At 39.0% G+C, this 15,290-nt stretch overlaps 1 protein-coding gene across 8 annotated transcripts in view; it reads right to left on the reverse strand.

Annotated features, from left to right (window-relative positions):
* Positions 1-15,290, reverse strand: part of DISP1 (dispatched RND transporter family member 1) — a 181,712-nt gene that overhangs the window by 8,376 nt on the left and 158,046 nt on the right. For 7 of the 8 annotated variants that reach the window (XM_030557450.1, XM_030557448.1, XM_030557455.1 and 4 more), the window contains 5 exons: positions 13,818-13,847; positions 7,602-7,725; positions 6,031-6,158; positions 5,467-5,564; positions 1,329-1,426 (listed from right to left, as the gene is read on the reverse strand). In XM_030557450.1, coding sequence (XP_030413310.1) covers positions 1,329-1,426; positions 5,467-5,564; positions 6,031-6,158; positions 7,602-7,725; positions 13,818-13,847 — 478 coding nt within the window. Of the gene's footprint in view, positions 1-1,328; positions 1,427-5,466; positions 5,565-6,030; positions 6,159-7,601; positions 7,726-13,817; positions 13,848-14,919; positions 14,960-15,290 lie in introns of all 8 variants that reach the window. The other variant, XM_030557454.1, reaches the window with a different exon arrangement.

A 15,290-nucleotide genomic window follows, 5' to 3' on the forward strand; every position in this document is an offset into this window, starting at 1 on the left:
AAAATTGGGAGTGACTATAGAAAACCACTGTTGTCTTGATTTTGTTAATCTAAATTTCAGCAAGATTAATTTCTCAGCACCACTGGCTGTAACATATTTCACTGCTTATATTGGGAAACTCAGAATCCTAGGCAAGCAAATACCAGCTAAAAAAACCAGGGAGGAAATTGGCTGTCTTATGGTGACTGCCTGACGACACTGATAAAACAACTCTTGATCAAATAACACAATCTAAAAAAACATGACTGGTTAAATGCCTATGTTGTGTTTGTTAGGTTAACCGGTGATGGGAATTTTGTTTGGTGAGGGGGAAAGATAATGGGCCTCCACCCAGGACATTAATTGATAATTTCTAAGGTCATATATTTTTAATTTTATCTAAGTTAATTTCTACACCAGGTCTCTGAGTTTACAAAAAATTACAGTTGCATTGCAATTTAAAGCATTGTGTTTTCAGCGAGTGAGAAGCTTATACTTTTCAGATGTCTTATTCAAATACATTATGCCTTTTAGTTCAGAATGCACTTTGTAACTGTCAGTTAACGTCCATTATTAGTTGAAACCAGACCTCAATCTCAACGATGTGCACAGTTAACTTCTAACACATGCAAGACCAACTATTAAATTCCCTAAGGCTGGCTGTTGCCTTTATCATTTTGACTCTTTACGGAATGAGAGCAAGGCCCTATTGACACTGACCATAGAAAAAATATCTACTAGTCTGGGTTGACAGGGACAAAGTGTCTTCCTTCATTCTTTCATGTTCTAAGGTAGAAGTAAATGTTTAATTCAGAACTATGCAATCTGGACTGGATTACTTTTGCTGTTTGCCTAGAAACTGTATTTATGTCCCTTTGATGTCTCTGATGCCAAGCTATTCTCTTTTGAGTTCATAGGGCTAAGTGACCCACTGACAGCAAGAGATGTATACAGAACAGAACAAAGATGCTGACAGCCTGTTTTAAGGGAAATAAAAGTACGGGGCAAAAATGAAATCCTTGCCTTCTTTGGGAAACAAAATGGTTGGTGTATTATTATGAAAGGAAATACACTGCAAAAGAATAACATGTACCCTTTAGTTCAGAAAGTGCTGGAGCAGGGAAATAGGCTTTATCTTTAGTGAAGATCACTTGAGGTGCAAAAACAGAAATTCTGATCTGTAATCTGGCAAAAATTGTTTCTGAACTAGTGCCGGCCCGTGGATTGCTTACTTTGCAGCAAGAAAACAACTTGAAATGCTTTCATCTAGCGGTTAGCTATAACGGACTGGGAGTTTCAAATATATATTACTCTGCTTAATCCAGATGAAAAAGGTTTTCTTTACTTACCCTCAAATTATCTACACTGCACATTGATTTAATTGCATGCAAGTTCCACAAATTCTCTCCTTCTGTGGAAGTAAACACCACTCGTGAGTATCGATCACCTGGAAATATAGTAAGAGGGTTTATGAATTTCACAGGTATGTCTGATATAAGAGACTAAAACAGATTCCCATCATTCAAAAAGTAGATAATTACTTTAACTATAAGTCTTCAGAACATTTGTCTGAAGGTGGGAAACTACCTTTTTTCCAAGGGAGGAGATGGATGGTCTCTTTATGTGAAAGACTTGATTCCTATAAGAGCTTCAATCTCCCTCAACATCTTAAAGCTGAAAGAATTCTCTAAACTTCAGTCTCCTATCTTAGTCAATTTTATACAGTTCAGCAATCCTAATAAATTTCTAGCCACGCTCATTGTCTGTCCTCTGAAATCTGACAAGAAAGAAGGAAAGGTCTCAGCAGCAAACTATTATAGGCCTACCTTAATTTGCAACATATTGGTAGTGGATACATGATATAATCCAAGGCTGCCTTGGTGAAACAATATACTTGGGGATATCATTAATAATTACAACGACATTTATAAAATGATTTCTTTCCTTTAGGGGCTGGTGACTTCAGTTGAAGTTTCTGGGAAGTCCTTGGGGCCTTTTTAAAAAAAAAATAAAATCTGTATTCTGGAAGTTAGATAGGTCGAATGCACACAAATTCCACCATAAAAGAAGCTTCATTTATTAGTTAAAAAATATTAAGTTACTTTTATCTGAAACAGCTTTCAGCAACAGGGAATAATGTCTTAGTGGCTACCAGAACTTACTACTTAGCTAACCAGGAATGCATATTACACACACACAAATCTTAAGTACCTTGGAGTACAATATGGTACTTTGGGCTTCATATTGCTTGATTTTGTGCAATTTGGGGACAGACATAGAAGACATCCAATAATTCACAATAATGCACTGTAAGTACAACAGGTAGCACAGATGAAGATACTAAAGCCAGAACAGCGAAAGCCATGCCTTTGTAACTCTAAAGCAGATCTCAAGAAACAAAAGTCTTGTCTTCCAAACTAAAATTTGAATATTTAACATCTTTGTAAAGTCAGTCTTACTATATGGCGCTGAAACTTGTAGTCTTAGTAAGGTCTTAATAACTAACCTCCAAGTTTTTCATAAACAACTGCTTTGGACAAATCCTCAGTATCAGATGGCCAACCCTTCTCCCTCTCCCAAAAACCCAACCCCCTCCCCCCCCACACAGCACAAATGAACTCTGGAGGAGGCTGCAACAGAAACCTACAGGACAGAAAATTATAGAATGAAAATGGAGATGACTAGAACATACATGGAGGAAAGACTCGAATAACACGACAAAGCTGGTATTGGACTGGAACCCCCAGGGCAGGAAGCGATAAGGGAGGCCAAGGATAACATGGCAATGCACAACATACGCAGAACTGAACGCTATCTAAATGACATGGGAAGAAGTTAAGAGCAAGAGATCATCAAAGATGGGAGGCAATGGTGAAGGCCCGATGTTCCGCATAGTTTTGTAGTTGAACTTTAAAACATGCACTATTATGAAAAATTATATCAATAGTCATCAGATTAAAAATCTTATTTTAACAAAAGAAAACAGCCAGATCTTCCCCAACTGTCAATGAGCAGAGGAGACAAAAAAACAAACAAACATAAAAACCAGCATGAGGTACACCATACAGAATTGCCACGGAAGAGGGAACAGGCTTTTCTAAGGCCTGGTCTACACGAGGTGGCGGGGTGAGGAAGCGATCTATGTTACATAACTTCAGCTACATGAATAATGTAGCTGAAGTCGACGTACTTAGATCAACTTACTATGGTGTCTTCACCGTGGTGAGTCGACTGCTGCCGCTCCCCCGTCGACTCTGCTTGTGCCTCTCGCCAAGCTGGAGTACAGGAGTCGATGGGAGAGCGCTCAGGGGTCGATTTATCTCATCTAGACTAGACACAATAAATTGACCCCCACTGGATCGATCACTGCCCGCCGATCCAACGGGTAGTGAAGACATAGCCTAAGTGTTTTAGGAGTAGTGAGCCGTAACCTCCCAAATCCTGGTGATCCTGAAGACACACAGGGAGAGAACTCAAGGAACAAAGAAGGCAAAGGGGTCCAAGATGAGAGAGCTACCTTGTTGCCATTGCCTGAGTCCCCTGGGATGGTGTAAATGCTATCATGGATGGGACTGTAGGAGTTAATGCTGCTTCAAGCAGCATTAACTCACAAGTGGATTTCAAGATAGATCCTCCCACATTTGCCCTTGCTCAGGAGAAATCTGCTTGGTCTCAATTATCTCCACTCATGGAAAAGGAAAGGATGATCTGGGCCTGTCATAAACAGATAGCTAAGGGTTAATGTCTCTTTCACCTGAAAAAAAAGTAACCTGAAGCACCTGATCAGAGGACCAATCAGGAAACAGGATTTTTTCAACTCTGGGTGGAGGGAAGTTTGTGTCTGAGTTTTTTGTCTTCTGTCTGCCTGAATCTCTCTCAGCTTTGAGAAGTGATTTCTATTTCCTGCTTTCTAATCTTCTGTTTCCAAGTTGTGAGTACAGAGATCATAAAAACAACAAGGGTTATTGTTTTTCTTTTGTATTTACATGTCTATAGTTGCTGGAGTGCTTTGAATTGTATTCTTTTTGAATAAGGCTGTTTATTCAATATTGTTTTAAGCAATTGACCCTGTATTTGTCACCTTAATACAGAGAGACCATTTTTATGTATTTTTCTTTCTTTTTATATAAAGCTTTCTTTTTAAGACCTGTTGGAGTTTTTCTTTACTGGGGAACTCCAGCGAATTGAGTCTGTACTCACCAGGGAATTGGTGGGAGGAAGAAGTCAGGGGGAAACCTGGGTGTGTTAGATGTACTAGCCTGACTTTGCATTCCCTCTGGGTGAGGGGGGAAGAGAGATTGACTCTCGGTAATTCTGTTCTCCAGGCTGGGAACGGGGAGGGTGGAATCCCTCTGTTTAGATTCACGGAGTTTGCTTCTGTGTATCTCTCCAGGAACACCTGGAGGGGGGGAAGGGAAAAGGTTTATTTCCCTTTGTTGTGAGACTCAAGGGATTTGGGTCTGGGGGTCCCCAGGGAAGGTTTTTGGGGGGACCAGAGTGCCCCAAAATGCTCTAATTTTTTGGGTGGTGGCAGCAGTACCAGGTCCAAGCTGGTAACTAAGCTTGGAGGTTTTCATGCTAACCCCCATATTTTGGACGCTAAGGTCCAAATCTGGGAATAGGTTATTGACAGGGCCAAATTTTCTTACCTTTGTTAGAAGACAGACCTTATATTATTAAAAAAGAGAATTTTATAAAATCTACTTTGGTATTTACTTTGCCTCTCTCTCATTCTGACAATAGAAACAAATTAGTCACTTTCTAGTCAATTCACATTCATGTTCTCATGCAGTGTTATTAACATTTATACTGCAGTAGGCCCCAGAGGCTCCAGATCAAGACTGGGGCCCATGGGTAAGTACTGTGTGCACACATACCAAGACATGGTTCCTGTCCAAAAAGTGCTTACTGTCACAAAGCTGAAATATGTGGCTGGTTAAATATGAAGAGGAATGTTTATTTGTTTTAAATAGCCTTCCCCTTGGGTATTTTAAATTTCATGGAAACATTTCCATTGGTCTTAGGTTTTATAAAGGCTTGATTTTATAAAACCTAAATTTTGGGCCAGATTTGACCTCACAGATGTCCTTTAAAAATAGTGTTGCAAGAAGAATATATAAGGAAAAGTGAATTTCTGTGTTTAGATTTAAGCTAAAGTACGGATAATGCATTACTAATGTCTTAATGTATATTAAGTGCTACTTCTGTACTAATATATTTTAAGGTACTAACATTTAGGATTGTCAACAACTAAAACCAAAACCTTTTCAAGAAATGCTCTATAAGAAAAGATGAGGAGTAGTGCTCAGTGGGAACTGCTGATGGAGTTTAAAATGTGATTTAGTCTAAATTTCTCAGAGCCTTATGCAAAGAGGAAGAAGGTGCATATCAAATATAGGGAGCAAGACCTCTTTTTTCTAATAGTGAAACATTTCCTGTGAATATTCCCACAGTATTCAGATTTACTATTAACACCATTCCACTCACTTGGAATATCGCAGAAAAAGCTGTCTTTGTGGAAATTCCAATCTGCTTGCCTTTTCTCTCTCTCATAGTGATCATCTGACCATCTGTCATCCTGATGACTAAAATAGAGGAAACATTTTTATCTTATTTGAACACAGAATATAAGATTCTTAAAAGGAGTTTCCTAACAACTTACACATTTTACCAGCTTTGGCCAGAGAAAATAGATACAAGTGCTCATATGACTTCAACATTCAATAACTCAAATATTCATGATGCTTTTATTCTCCTAGGGATCTTAAAGCATATTATCTTTATTTTAACACTGAAAAATTCTTGTAGTTCAAAGTGAAAAACACAAGACATTTTCAATTGTTACACTATATCATAGGGTAAGTTTTATCAAACCCTCTCTTCAGTCTAGTTCCATACATGAGGCCTAAGGAATATTGGGGGGGAGGAAGGGGGTTTGTCTGATCCAATGTCCCTTCAAGTCCATGGGAGTGTACTCATTGACTTCTGGGGGCGTTGGAGCAGGCTCTATTGCAGAAAGCTGAGACAATAAGATGATTAAAAAATTCTTACCTTTTAGCCTGTTCATCTGCATATTTAAAAGGATAATTTGCCAATGTTGCTTTGTACCCTGTGTTTTTCACCATATTATTCCATGTGACTAATCTCTGGCCTATTGCAGTCCCTCTTGGCTCGAAACCCTAAGGCAGAACATTACAGAATTTTATTAGTACATTTCATTCCGTTGCTTTAAAAGAAGAATGGAAAACATGAACATCAAAGTGATGGACAACTATAATTAGAAAGTTCAGTTACTCCAGACATCTAGTTTAGAGGTGAATTGCTTTATAACAGGATGTTTTGACATAATAATGACCAATTGCATACGTCTTACAGAGTGGTTATAAATTCTGATTTATGTTACACACCATCAGTCAGAAATAGTGATTGTCTATACTGCCTAACCAATCAGTAAATTGGCTCTTGATATTTTCAGCGGATAAATGGTTTGAGCTAACTTATCTCAATTACAGAATATTTTGTAGCGTGAATAATTATCTCTGTTGTTATGTCTGCATGTCTCTTGTCTTTTTTCCATTCCCAGAAGAATAACTCAAAGCCTAAGAACCATTTAAAAGAAAAAAATGTCTTGACTAATGCAATTTAAAGGACTGCTAACTGTTTCAAGAAATACGAGTTTACTGAATTCCATTTTTTTTTTGTACAGTGGAATGGTATTATAGTATCAATATAACAGTAACTTTGTAGTACGTTAGGATAGTCAAGTAAAACTCTTTCCATGACAGTTCTAAATACATGGTTGAGCTGGTTCAGAACAAATAAGAACTGACGGCAGTCTTTATCAGAATCAGATAAAGATTCCTTTCAGACCTTCAGTATGGATAGGACTCCATCACTCAAAGGTTCTTAGGTTCCCTCTTCCTTTAATAGATCCTGGCACCCTACTCTGAAACCTAATTTAGAATGTATGATCTCCAGGATGGAGAACCTGTCTTCTGTGATTATGTTCTAATACGTTGAGTAAATTCGCAACAATATTAAATGCATAGAAATTCATTTGTGGAACATGTATAAGTTTTGGATAGTTGTCTGCTGGGTACTGGAATTCAAATCTAGTGCATAACAGACGCTGATGTGCAACCACCTCTTTGTATCCCTCTTAACTCTTTTGGTGTCTTGATCTAATAGGACATTTGCATTAGAAGAAATACCAGGAACTCTACTATCTACTACTCTCTTCCATAGGATTCATTAGATAAGTCTCACAACATCTGTTAGCCTTGCTAATACAAGAACTTCTCTCTTAAAATATACTCAGAACAACCCAAATAGATTTATGGTGACAGAAAAATGTCATTTTTACAAACAAAATCTGAAAAATTCAGCAGCTCCTCATCCCTTGTGAAAATATAACTGGGTCTGGACTGCAAAGTTCATATCCAAATACCCTAAAAGCTCAGGTGTGCTCAGAATTGGGGTTTTGGTTTGGGCACATCTGTATTGGAAAGCAATGTAACAAGTTCTCTAAATACTACTTAGGTTACCTGTTTACTATTATTGTTGGGGGAAATAGTACAGCAGAGAAAATTATCTGACAGTACAGGAAACAGTTGCTAGCTTACCAGCAAAGGATCAGAGAAGTCTGGAAGATCTGGAACTAATATGCCAACCAATGCACACACCACTATTAACACAGTACACATGCCTAGAACCACCACAGGCCAGTCGGCTATCAGGGCTGCATAACTATAAGGAAAGAAAAAAAAATCTTAGCAAGGAAAGAGGAATTTGAAAACAAAAGAAGGCAAGAACAGAATTATCACACACCTCTCTCCTTATGGAATAAGACCCATCTAAAGCATGGTACTATTTTTTATTACACCTAAATGGAGGCTTCAGACCTTTGCCAGGTATCTATGTGAGATCCAGTTTAATCTCATTTTCATTTTTTTTTAATTGAAGTGAGAAACAGATCAAAAAAGATGATGTTAATCTCCAGCAAATCCCTCTCCTCTTGAAACTTCATTTGGGTTCTTGTTGGAAAAAGTCTTTTTCACCAGTCCATTGGTATTTCTTTCAAGATTGTTATAAAAATATAGATTTCAGTTTAGCATTTTTTGTGTGCTGCTACTGCCTCTAAGATGATTATTTCTGACTTACTCAAAAATAGATTTCTTTGGTTTACAGGTCAGGTAATGATAATTGCTACTTTTACTCAATCTATTCTGGCAACTATGGATAAAGCACAATTAACATCATTTTAAGTCCAATTGCTTCATAAGACCAAGTATGCATTATTGATTTTTATACTACTTCCTCAACTTTATAGTTCTGGTTTGGTCAGAATGTTTTCTCTGATCCATACTACACAAGAAAATAAGTGATTTGCATAAGCCAGAAGAACCATTTGCTTTGTAACTTAAATCTACAATTTTAAAAAAGTTACTCAGAGCCTATTATGATAGTCCACAGAATTTGCTGCAAGTTCAAGGGTGAAAATAAACTGCAATACCCACACATATACTCAGATTCTTGGGGCAAAGAAGCTTTTACACATGCTTAATTAAATATTTATCTCAATAAGAGGTTCTTGTTAAATTGACAAAAAGTGTGCAATAAAAAAGCAAGAAAATGAAAACCAGAAGTACAAAGTTGACTATAATTAGTCTTAAATCAGTCACTTGAAATCAAGGTCCTGGAGTTCCAAGGACAACTTTACAGAAAGGTTATGCTGTCTAATCTTCAGAACAGAGGGGACAAAGTCCGGTGAGGTTTGTGATGCATTTTGAAAAAACATTTGAGTATGAATCATAGCATATTGATATTAGTTGTACACATGTAAATATTGATCAGGACAATTTATATTCTACTTCTTCCTCAATCTCCATGCAGACTAAAAGAAAGGTTAGTTTATATTACAGTTCTCTCTATACCTACTTTCACTACCCCAAGAGACTGTTGTTCTTTTGAAAATCAGACCAGCACAACATCTGTATGTTCTTACCTGGATCCAGTTACACTCTGTCCAGAGATTTTCTGTCCTATTGCTAAAACAAAATCTAATTCCTCTTTTTATCCAAAGGCAACAGGACAGCCACTCTGGCAGCAGTTTACCATTTCTCTATAATAAATCCAACAGTATCCAACAATGCTGTTACTGACTGGTTTGGGGGTCCTCTGCAGTGTGCCTCAGCCTGAAAAATCTTCACTCCAGCAATGAGAAAGGGGTATGTTCTATAGGGTTCAGCACAGATTTGGGAAGATTCAAGTGCTATTGTGGCTTTGCCTCAGTTTCTCCATAGATAAATGTGGAATAATTTTTACCAATCTCACACAGGAATTCTCAAGCTTATTTAGTGAAAGTTTCTAAATCTGTTTGAAGTGCAATTTGTTATTAAAAAAACATAAATGTACAATTTGCCCAAGTATCTAACTGCGCAAAATTTAAGGGAGAGGGAGTAGATGACTTAACAACATTTTTCTATTTACAGGATTCAATATTTCTATACACACCGGATTCTACCTTGACTAGTTAAATGTTTGTCGAGAGCTCTGAAGACTTGAAAAGTTATTTTTCACCGTTGTGTTGGTGAAATTTGTGTTGCTACTGCAAGAATGATCCCTTTACCCTGTTGTGTGTGTGATTCCATTCTCTGCTGAGCAGCTTGCTCTCATCTCAGTTGAGCAGAACTCTACAATCTATAACTAACAATAAAGAAAGTTGTGGTCTATGTGACCTGTTTGAGGACTTTAATAAACCTTATATAGGAAACATTACCAGATCTTTACTCTTGTAAATTGTCCTACTTTTTTTATGTCAGTGTAGTGGGAAGATCTGATGACCAGCAAGCCTAGTGGATAGGTCTTGGCCTTACGGTTTCTGCTGGCCTAGTCATCCCAGAGGAAGCCCCAGTTGTGGTCTCAATCGCCCCCTTGTGCTCTGACTGGTCCCCCACTTAAGGAGCAGGAGAAAGGGTGCAAAGTAGGGAACCCAGGCCCCCCTACTTCACCGGGTCCCAAACCAGGGCCCTAGAGGTTATCAAAGTGTCCAGCCCAGTTACTGAACTACCCCAAATTATGTGTTCTCTGAGCTTGCTTCCTAACATCTGGAGCTCCTTTGTTTGGGGCATGATCACAGACTACGCAGACTTTCCTCAGTCTCTTACTGTCCTGTTCAGTTAGTTAATATCTGTTAGAGCTTTCAACTCCCAAAGAAAGAGGGTGAATCCAAGTCCCTGCTGCAAGAGCAGCCTTCACAAAGCTGTTGCTACTCTTGACACAACTCTCAGCATCAGCCTGGCTTCCTGGTGTCACATGCAGGGCCGCCCAGAGGATTCAAGGGGCCTGGGGCAAAGCAATTTCGGGGGCCCCTTGCATTAAAAAAAGTAAAGCAGCAAAGAATCCTGTGGCACCTTATAGACTAACAGGATTCTTTGCTGCTTTTACGGATCCAGACTAACACGGCTACCCCTCTGATACATAAAAAAAAGTTGCAATGCTATAGAATACTATATTCTCATGGGGGGCTTGCCCCACTTGCCCCCCCCCGGGTGGCCCTGGTCACATGCGCTCATTTCCCCCTTCTCCTAGCAGTAGTATCCTTTAAAAACAGTTCCTGGACTGAGAACGTGCTATGCAAGTTGCACTTGATAAGGGGCGGGGGGCCTCCCTAGCCCAGCATTGCTCCACTCCCCACCCTGGTTCAGTGTTGGTCTCATCACAGTCATACACTGGATATTTGTATCAGCAATGATCACTGCAGCCAGAACAGCAAAAGCATCCATTTGAACTATGTGACAACATTTGTTTCTATATGTAAGCAGAGTCAGGATGGCCTCTACCCTGACATCTGGTGGTGAATTATGGGGAGTGTGGAAAGAATTTCAGGGAGTGTGGAAAAGAATTTCAGGTGTCTGCATTGCCCACGGCAGCCTGGGATGGTTATTTTGACAGCTCTGGGATCCTCCATTTCTTTGTTATTGGGGCAGGAGGAATAAAGTGTTGTCACCCTGATTATGTGAATGAGGAACTATGAGACTGCTTTATGACAGAGTCTCACCATCAATTAAGTAGCACTTGCTAGACAACGGACATGGGTGCCAAATGCCAATGAATTGGGAGAGGTTGGGGACTGGTGTGTGCACCTGATGGGATGGGCCATTTTTGAGGGCCTGGAACACCAATTGCACCTCTGCCTCTCTCCACTGTTCAAGAGCACAGTTAATTTTGATTCCAGTAGGAGTCCATCTAGAGGCTGCTGAGCTGAATTCACTTTGGCCTAATGGTGCACCAGCACTGGGGCTCCCCTACTACAAGCTGAAATCACTAAGAGCTGAAATCACTAAAAGAGCTAAACTTACTCAGCTGAGATCACTGAGTGCTGTGTTAACTAGTGGGGGAGCCTGAAGATCTATCGCTAAGAGGCGGGCAGAGTGGAGCAATTTGCAGCATATTGGAGCAGCCCAGGGAACAGTGAGCAGAGCAGAGCAGAGCAGAGTGGAGTGGTTTGCGGTGACGGCTGGAGCGGGTCGGCTGGAGGAGTGGCACAGAGTGTGTGGAGTGGAGCTGGTCGTGGTGAAGGCTGCAGCAGAACTCCACGGAGAGGCGGAGCAGTCGGCCCCAGCCCACGTAAGGTGCCCCTTAACACCCTGTGTGGCCGCCCCCCATTTCCACCCAGGCTGGGGATGTAAAACTCTGCAGATAAACTTTTGAACTCTGGGGCGGCGCTGACCAGGGACAGAGACTTTTGGGTTGTTGGACTTTGGGGTGATTGGACTTAAGACCCTAAGGGGAAAAGGACATTGCCAAAACTTATTTGGTGGGTCTTTTGCTCAAGGTTTATGTTATGAATCCTGTTTGTGGTGTTTCCCCAATATGATGCCACATTGTTTCCCTCCTTTATTAAAAGGATTTTGCTACACTCAGACTCTGTGCTTGCGAGAGGGGAAGTATTGCCTCCTAGAAGTGCCCGGGGGGGGGTGGTATGTAGTTGTCCCAGGTCACTGGGTGGGGACTCGAGCCAGTTTTGCATTGCGTTATTGAAACGGAACCCCTGGATACTGAACCCGGCCCCTGTTGCTGCCAACTCAGAGGGGCAGAAGGGTTACATATATAATTTGCAATCCTTGTTGGTTTTCAACACTCTGATGCATTTTGTTAATTAGCCTGTTATGTGCTTTTTAGTACCTTGAGCATGCAAACTGAAAATGCAAAAAAATGGCATGAGTATGTGTATCAAGTAGATTCACAATAATTTTAAGTAGCCTCTGACAAATCTGGAAATATCATTACCTTTCCAGCCAGTACACATTTTTGAGACACAGTAACTAATTCTCTTTTCTCAACTTCAGATTTTGTTTGTCTGAGCTTCATTTGGTAGCACTAATGACACTGGCGTAAAGCAAGAAGTCTCTCCAAGTGATTTGTCCACAAACAACCGAGATCCTAAGTTGTTATCCAAAAGGAAAAGTTGGTCTCTCCACTTCTACTTATTTCGTAGCCATTGTGTTGGAGGTGCGAATTTTAAAATTAAACTGTAGTACTTCCCCTAAAAGGCAAGGTGTGGATTTGACTTGAATTTTAAAAATGTGGGTGCATTGACCTGAAGATGAAAGTGACTGACCTCAGACTTCTGCCCCCAAATCAGAAAAGCAATTAAGCATCTGCGTAAATCCACCCCTATTCAAGAAAGAACTCAAATTTTAAAACGGCATGCTTAAAGTTAAAGATGTGTTTAAGAGCTTTCCTGAATCAAGTCCTCAGTTTCCTGCTTTATACCAGCTGATCAAACCCACGAATACATTGGTGCAACTGGTTGAGAAGAGTCAGAGGACTGGTAAGCAAGTCATTTCTTCGGCCATTCAGTAGTCCGAATCAACTGGAAGTTCCCACTAGCCACAAAATTCATAGCTGCCTGAAATTTATTTTATGCCAAAACATCTGCTGCATTCAGTCTAGTCTGTAGTACATAAATGTCTCCTACACTTCTTTGTGATATGGTGCTACATGTTCCTAATCTACCCAATCTATATACTTGTGATTCTTTACTTGCCTCACTGCACTTCTAATGAGCTGGGAAATTATGTCTGCATACTAAGCAATAAAATAATGCTTAGGAGTTCCCCTCTGTGAATCTGTATCTCCGTGTATAATAAGAAAAACCTGGTTCATCATAATCTGGTTGCACACAAAAAGATATATACAACTTTTCAAAACATCTAGTTGTTGTATATTTAAGAGGTTTTCAATTGTTTCAAGTACAGTGGAAATGTATTTGATTGGATTTATATGCAGTATATTAACTGAACAGATCTATTATTTACTGAGGGAAATTCCTGCACGTGGATTATTCCTTTAACATGTGTTCATTTGAAATGGTATCTAATATTTCAGGTGCAAGCACAATTTTGGGTAAGCCATTCTACTTTCTTCCATTAAATGTACAGAGCCTGTAACCATGCTGAATTTGTGTTTAAGGATAGGAAAGATTATTGCAATGTCCTCTCCTGAGCTTTTTAAACCGAAGTGTTTTATAATTATTGCTGTTGGACCAGGGATTTTCTGGAGGTACACTCAGGAGCAGGACCGTGGTCAGCTTTCTTTGTGTGCGCCCGCACACACACACTATTCATAAAGAAAATAAAATTAAAAAAGAATCAGAAGACAACACGGGATATTTGTCCAATTAGTATTATTCTTTCATCTGTTTCTAGAAGGAAACCTAGTCATATGCACAACAGCTAATTTTACAATACACTAACACCTGTGCACGAGACATAGTTTTCTTAACACAGGAAAGAACATGCACAAGATTTGTAAGTGCTTATATGGTACCTTACCTTTTTGGTAATTTGAATGGTCTGGCAGGTCTGGAAAAAAAAAAAAAAAAGAATTGTTGAACATAGACAAAATGCACTAATACCTGCGCACTAATATTTTTTCCCTGTGCAGTTCCAGGGAAGAAAATATTTTAAATTGGCATATTCTAGCCTGGCATTATCCAGAAAAATGGAACCCCCAAAGGTACCCAAATAAAACCTATTTCAACTGCTAATGTTGTTGCTTCTTTACTAGAAATCTAACTCTACCAAAGTTATTCTGAATAGTAAGAGAGAACAGGCACAAATGTATTGTTGCTAATACTTGTTCTTCTTCAAAACTGATCTTCTTTCATGGAGTAATAATCTTCGATATACACTTCATATTTTAAAAAATTGTAATTAAGATGACCAAAAGCGGTCTCTGGGGGGAAAACCATAAATCTACCTAAAGATTCAATATCTATGGATATGATAAACAGATGTTCCGAAGATGTAACTAAAACCACAGTTTCAGGTAAAGCATGAACTTGGCTTACTTTCAATAGTCATCTTTAATACTGTTTCTATATTCTGCAGATAGAAGACACTAACCAATAGACCATTTTTCACAAAAAATTCTCAGTTCTCTGAAAGAATACAGATTTGCTAATTCCCACACCACTGTATTAATGGCTCAAAATTTATGAAGGCTTCTGAGATTGTTCCAGAAGCAACTAAAAAAAAAATCCATTTGTCTAAAAATAAGATACATTGTCCCTGCAAAAGATACGGAGTGAAATCCTGGCTCAGGGGAATGAACTGTACCATTATAAGCATCTTTGTACAGGTAAAACTGTGTCCACACTAGGGTGTTGTACTGCTTTAACTACATATGTTACTAAACCAAAATAGTTATGGTGACAAAAAACAAAGAAACAAAAACCACCCGTGTATAAAACAGCCCCTAAAAAGTTACGACTCTTAGGCAAAGCAGAAAGCACCATCTTATGTAGAATAACGTTACATATCACTTTACACATATGCTGACCAGCACAGTTGTGATAAGAAAGGAATAATCAAAAATATGTTTTTCAAGCAATACTCTAATTCAAAGCATCAAATAAGCTACACATTAGCATACCTATTACTGAGCATCATCAGTGACACACTCCTTACATCAGCTGTGAAGATGAAAGAACAGATAAGGCTAGACAAACTAAACCTAGTTTCTAATCCATCTTTTAAGCATCATGGCTAAGTGCTTGTGGTCTGTGTCAAATGATACAGAATAACTACAACTCTTAACTACTTAATTCCTGATAAATAAATAAAGATAAAGATAAATTAAAATGACATAGCATTTTTAATGTAACTGTACTTTAGAAATACAAAGGAATCACAAGAAAACAAACATTTTCAGTTTATAACCAAAATAGGATGAAAAGGCATAAGTCCTTAAAAACCAAAAACAAAACTAAACCTAGTAGACAGTTATGTTTTACTGTAGGTTGC

This window comes from Gopherus evgoodei, chromosome 3 (assembly GCF_007399415.2).
Source record: "Gopherus evgoodei ecotype Sinaloan lineage chromosome 3, rGopEvg1_v1.p, whole genome shotgun sequence".
NCBI classification, from domain to species: domain Eukaryota; kingdom Metazoa; phylum Chordata; order Testudines; family Testudinidae; genus Gopherus; species Gopherus evgoodei.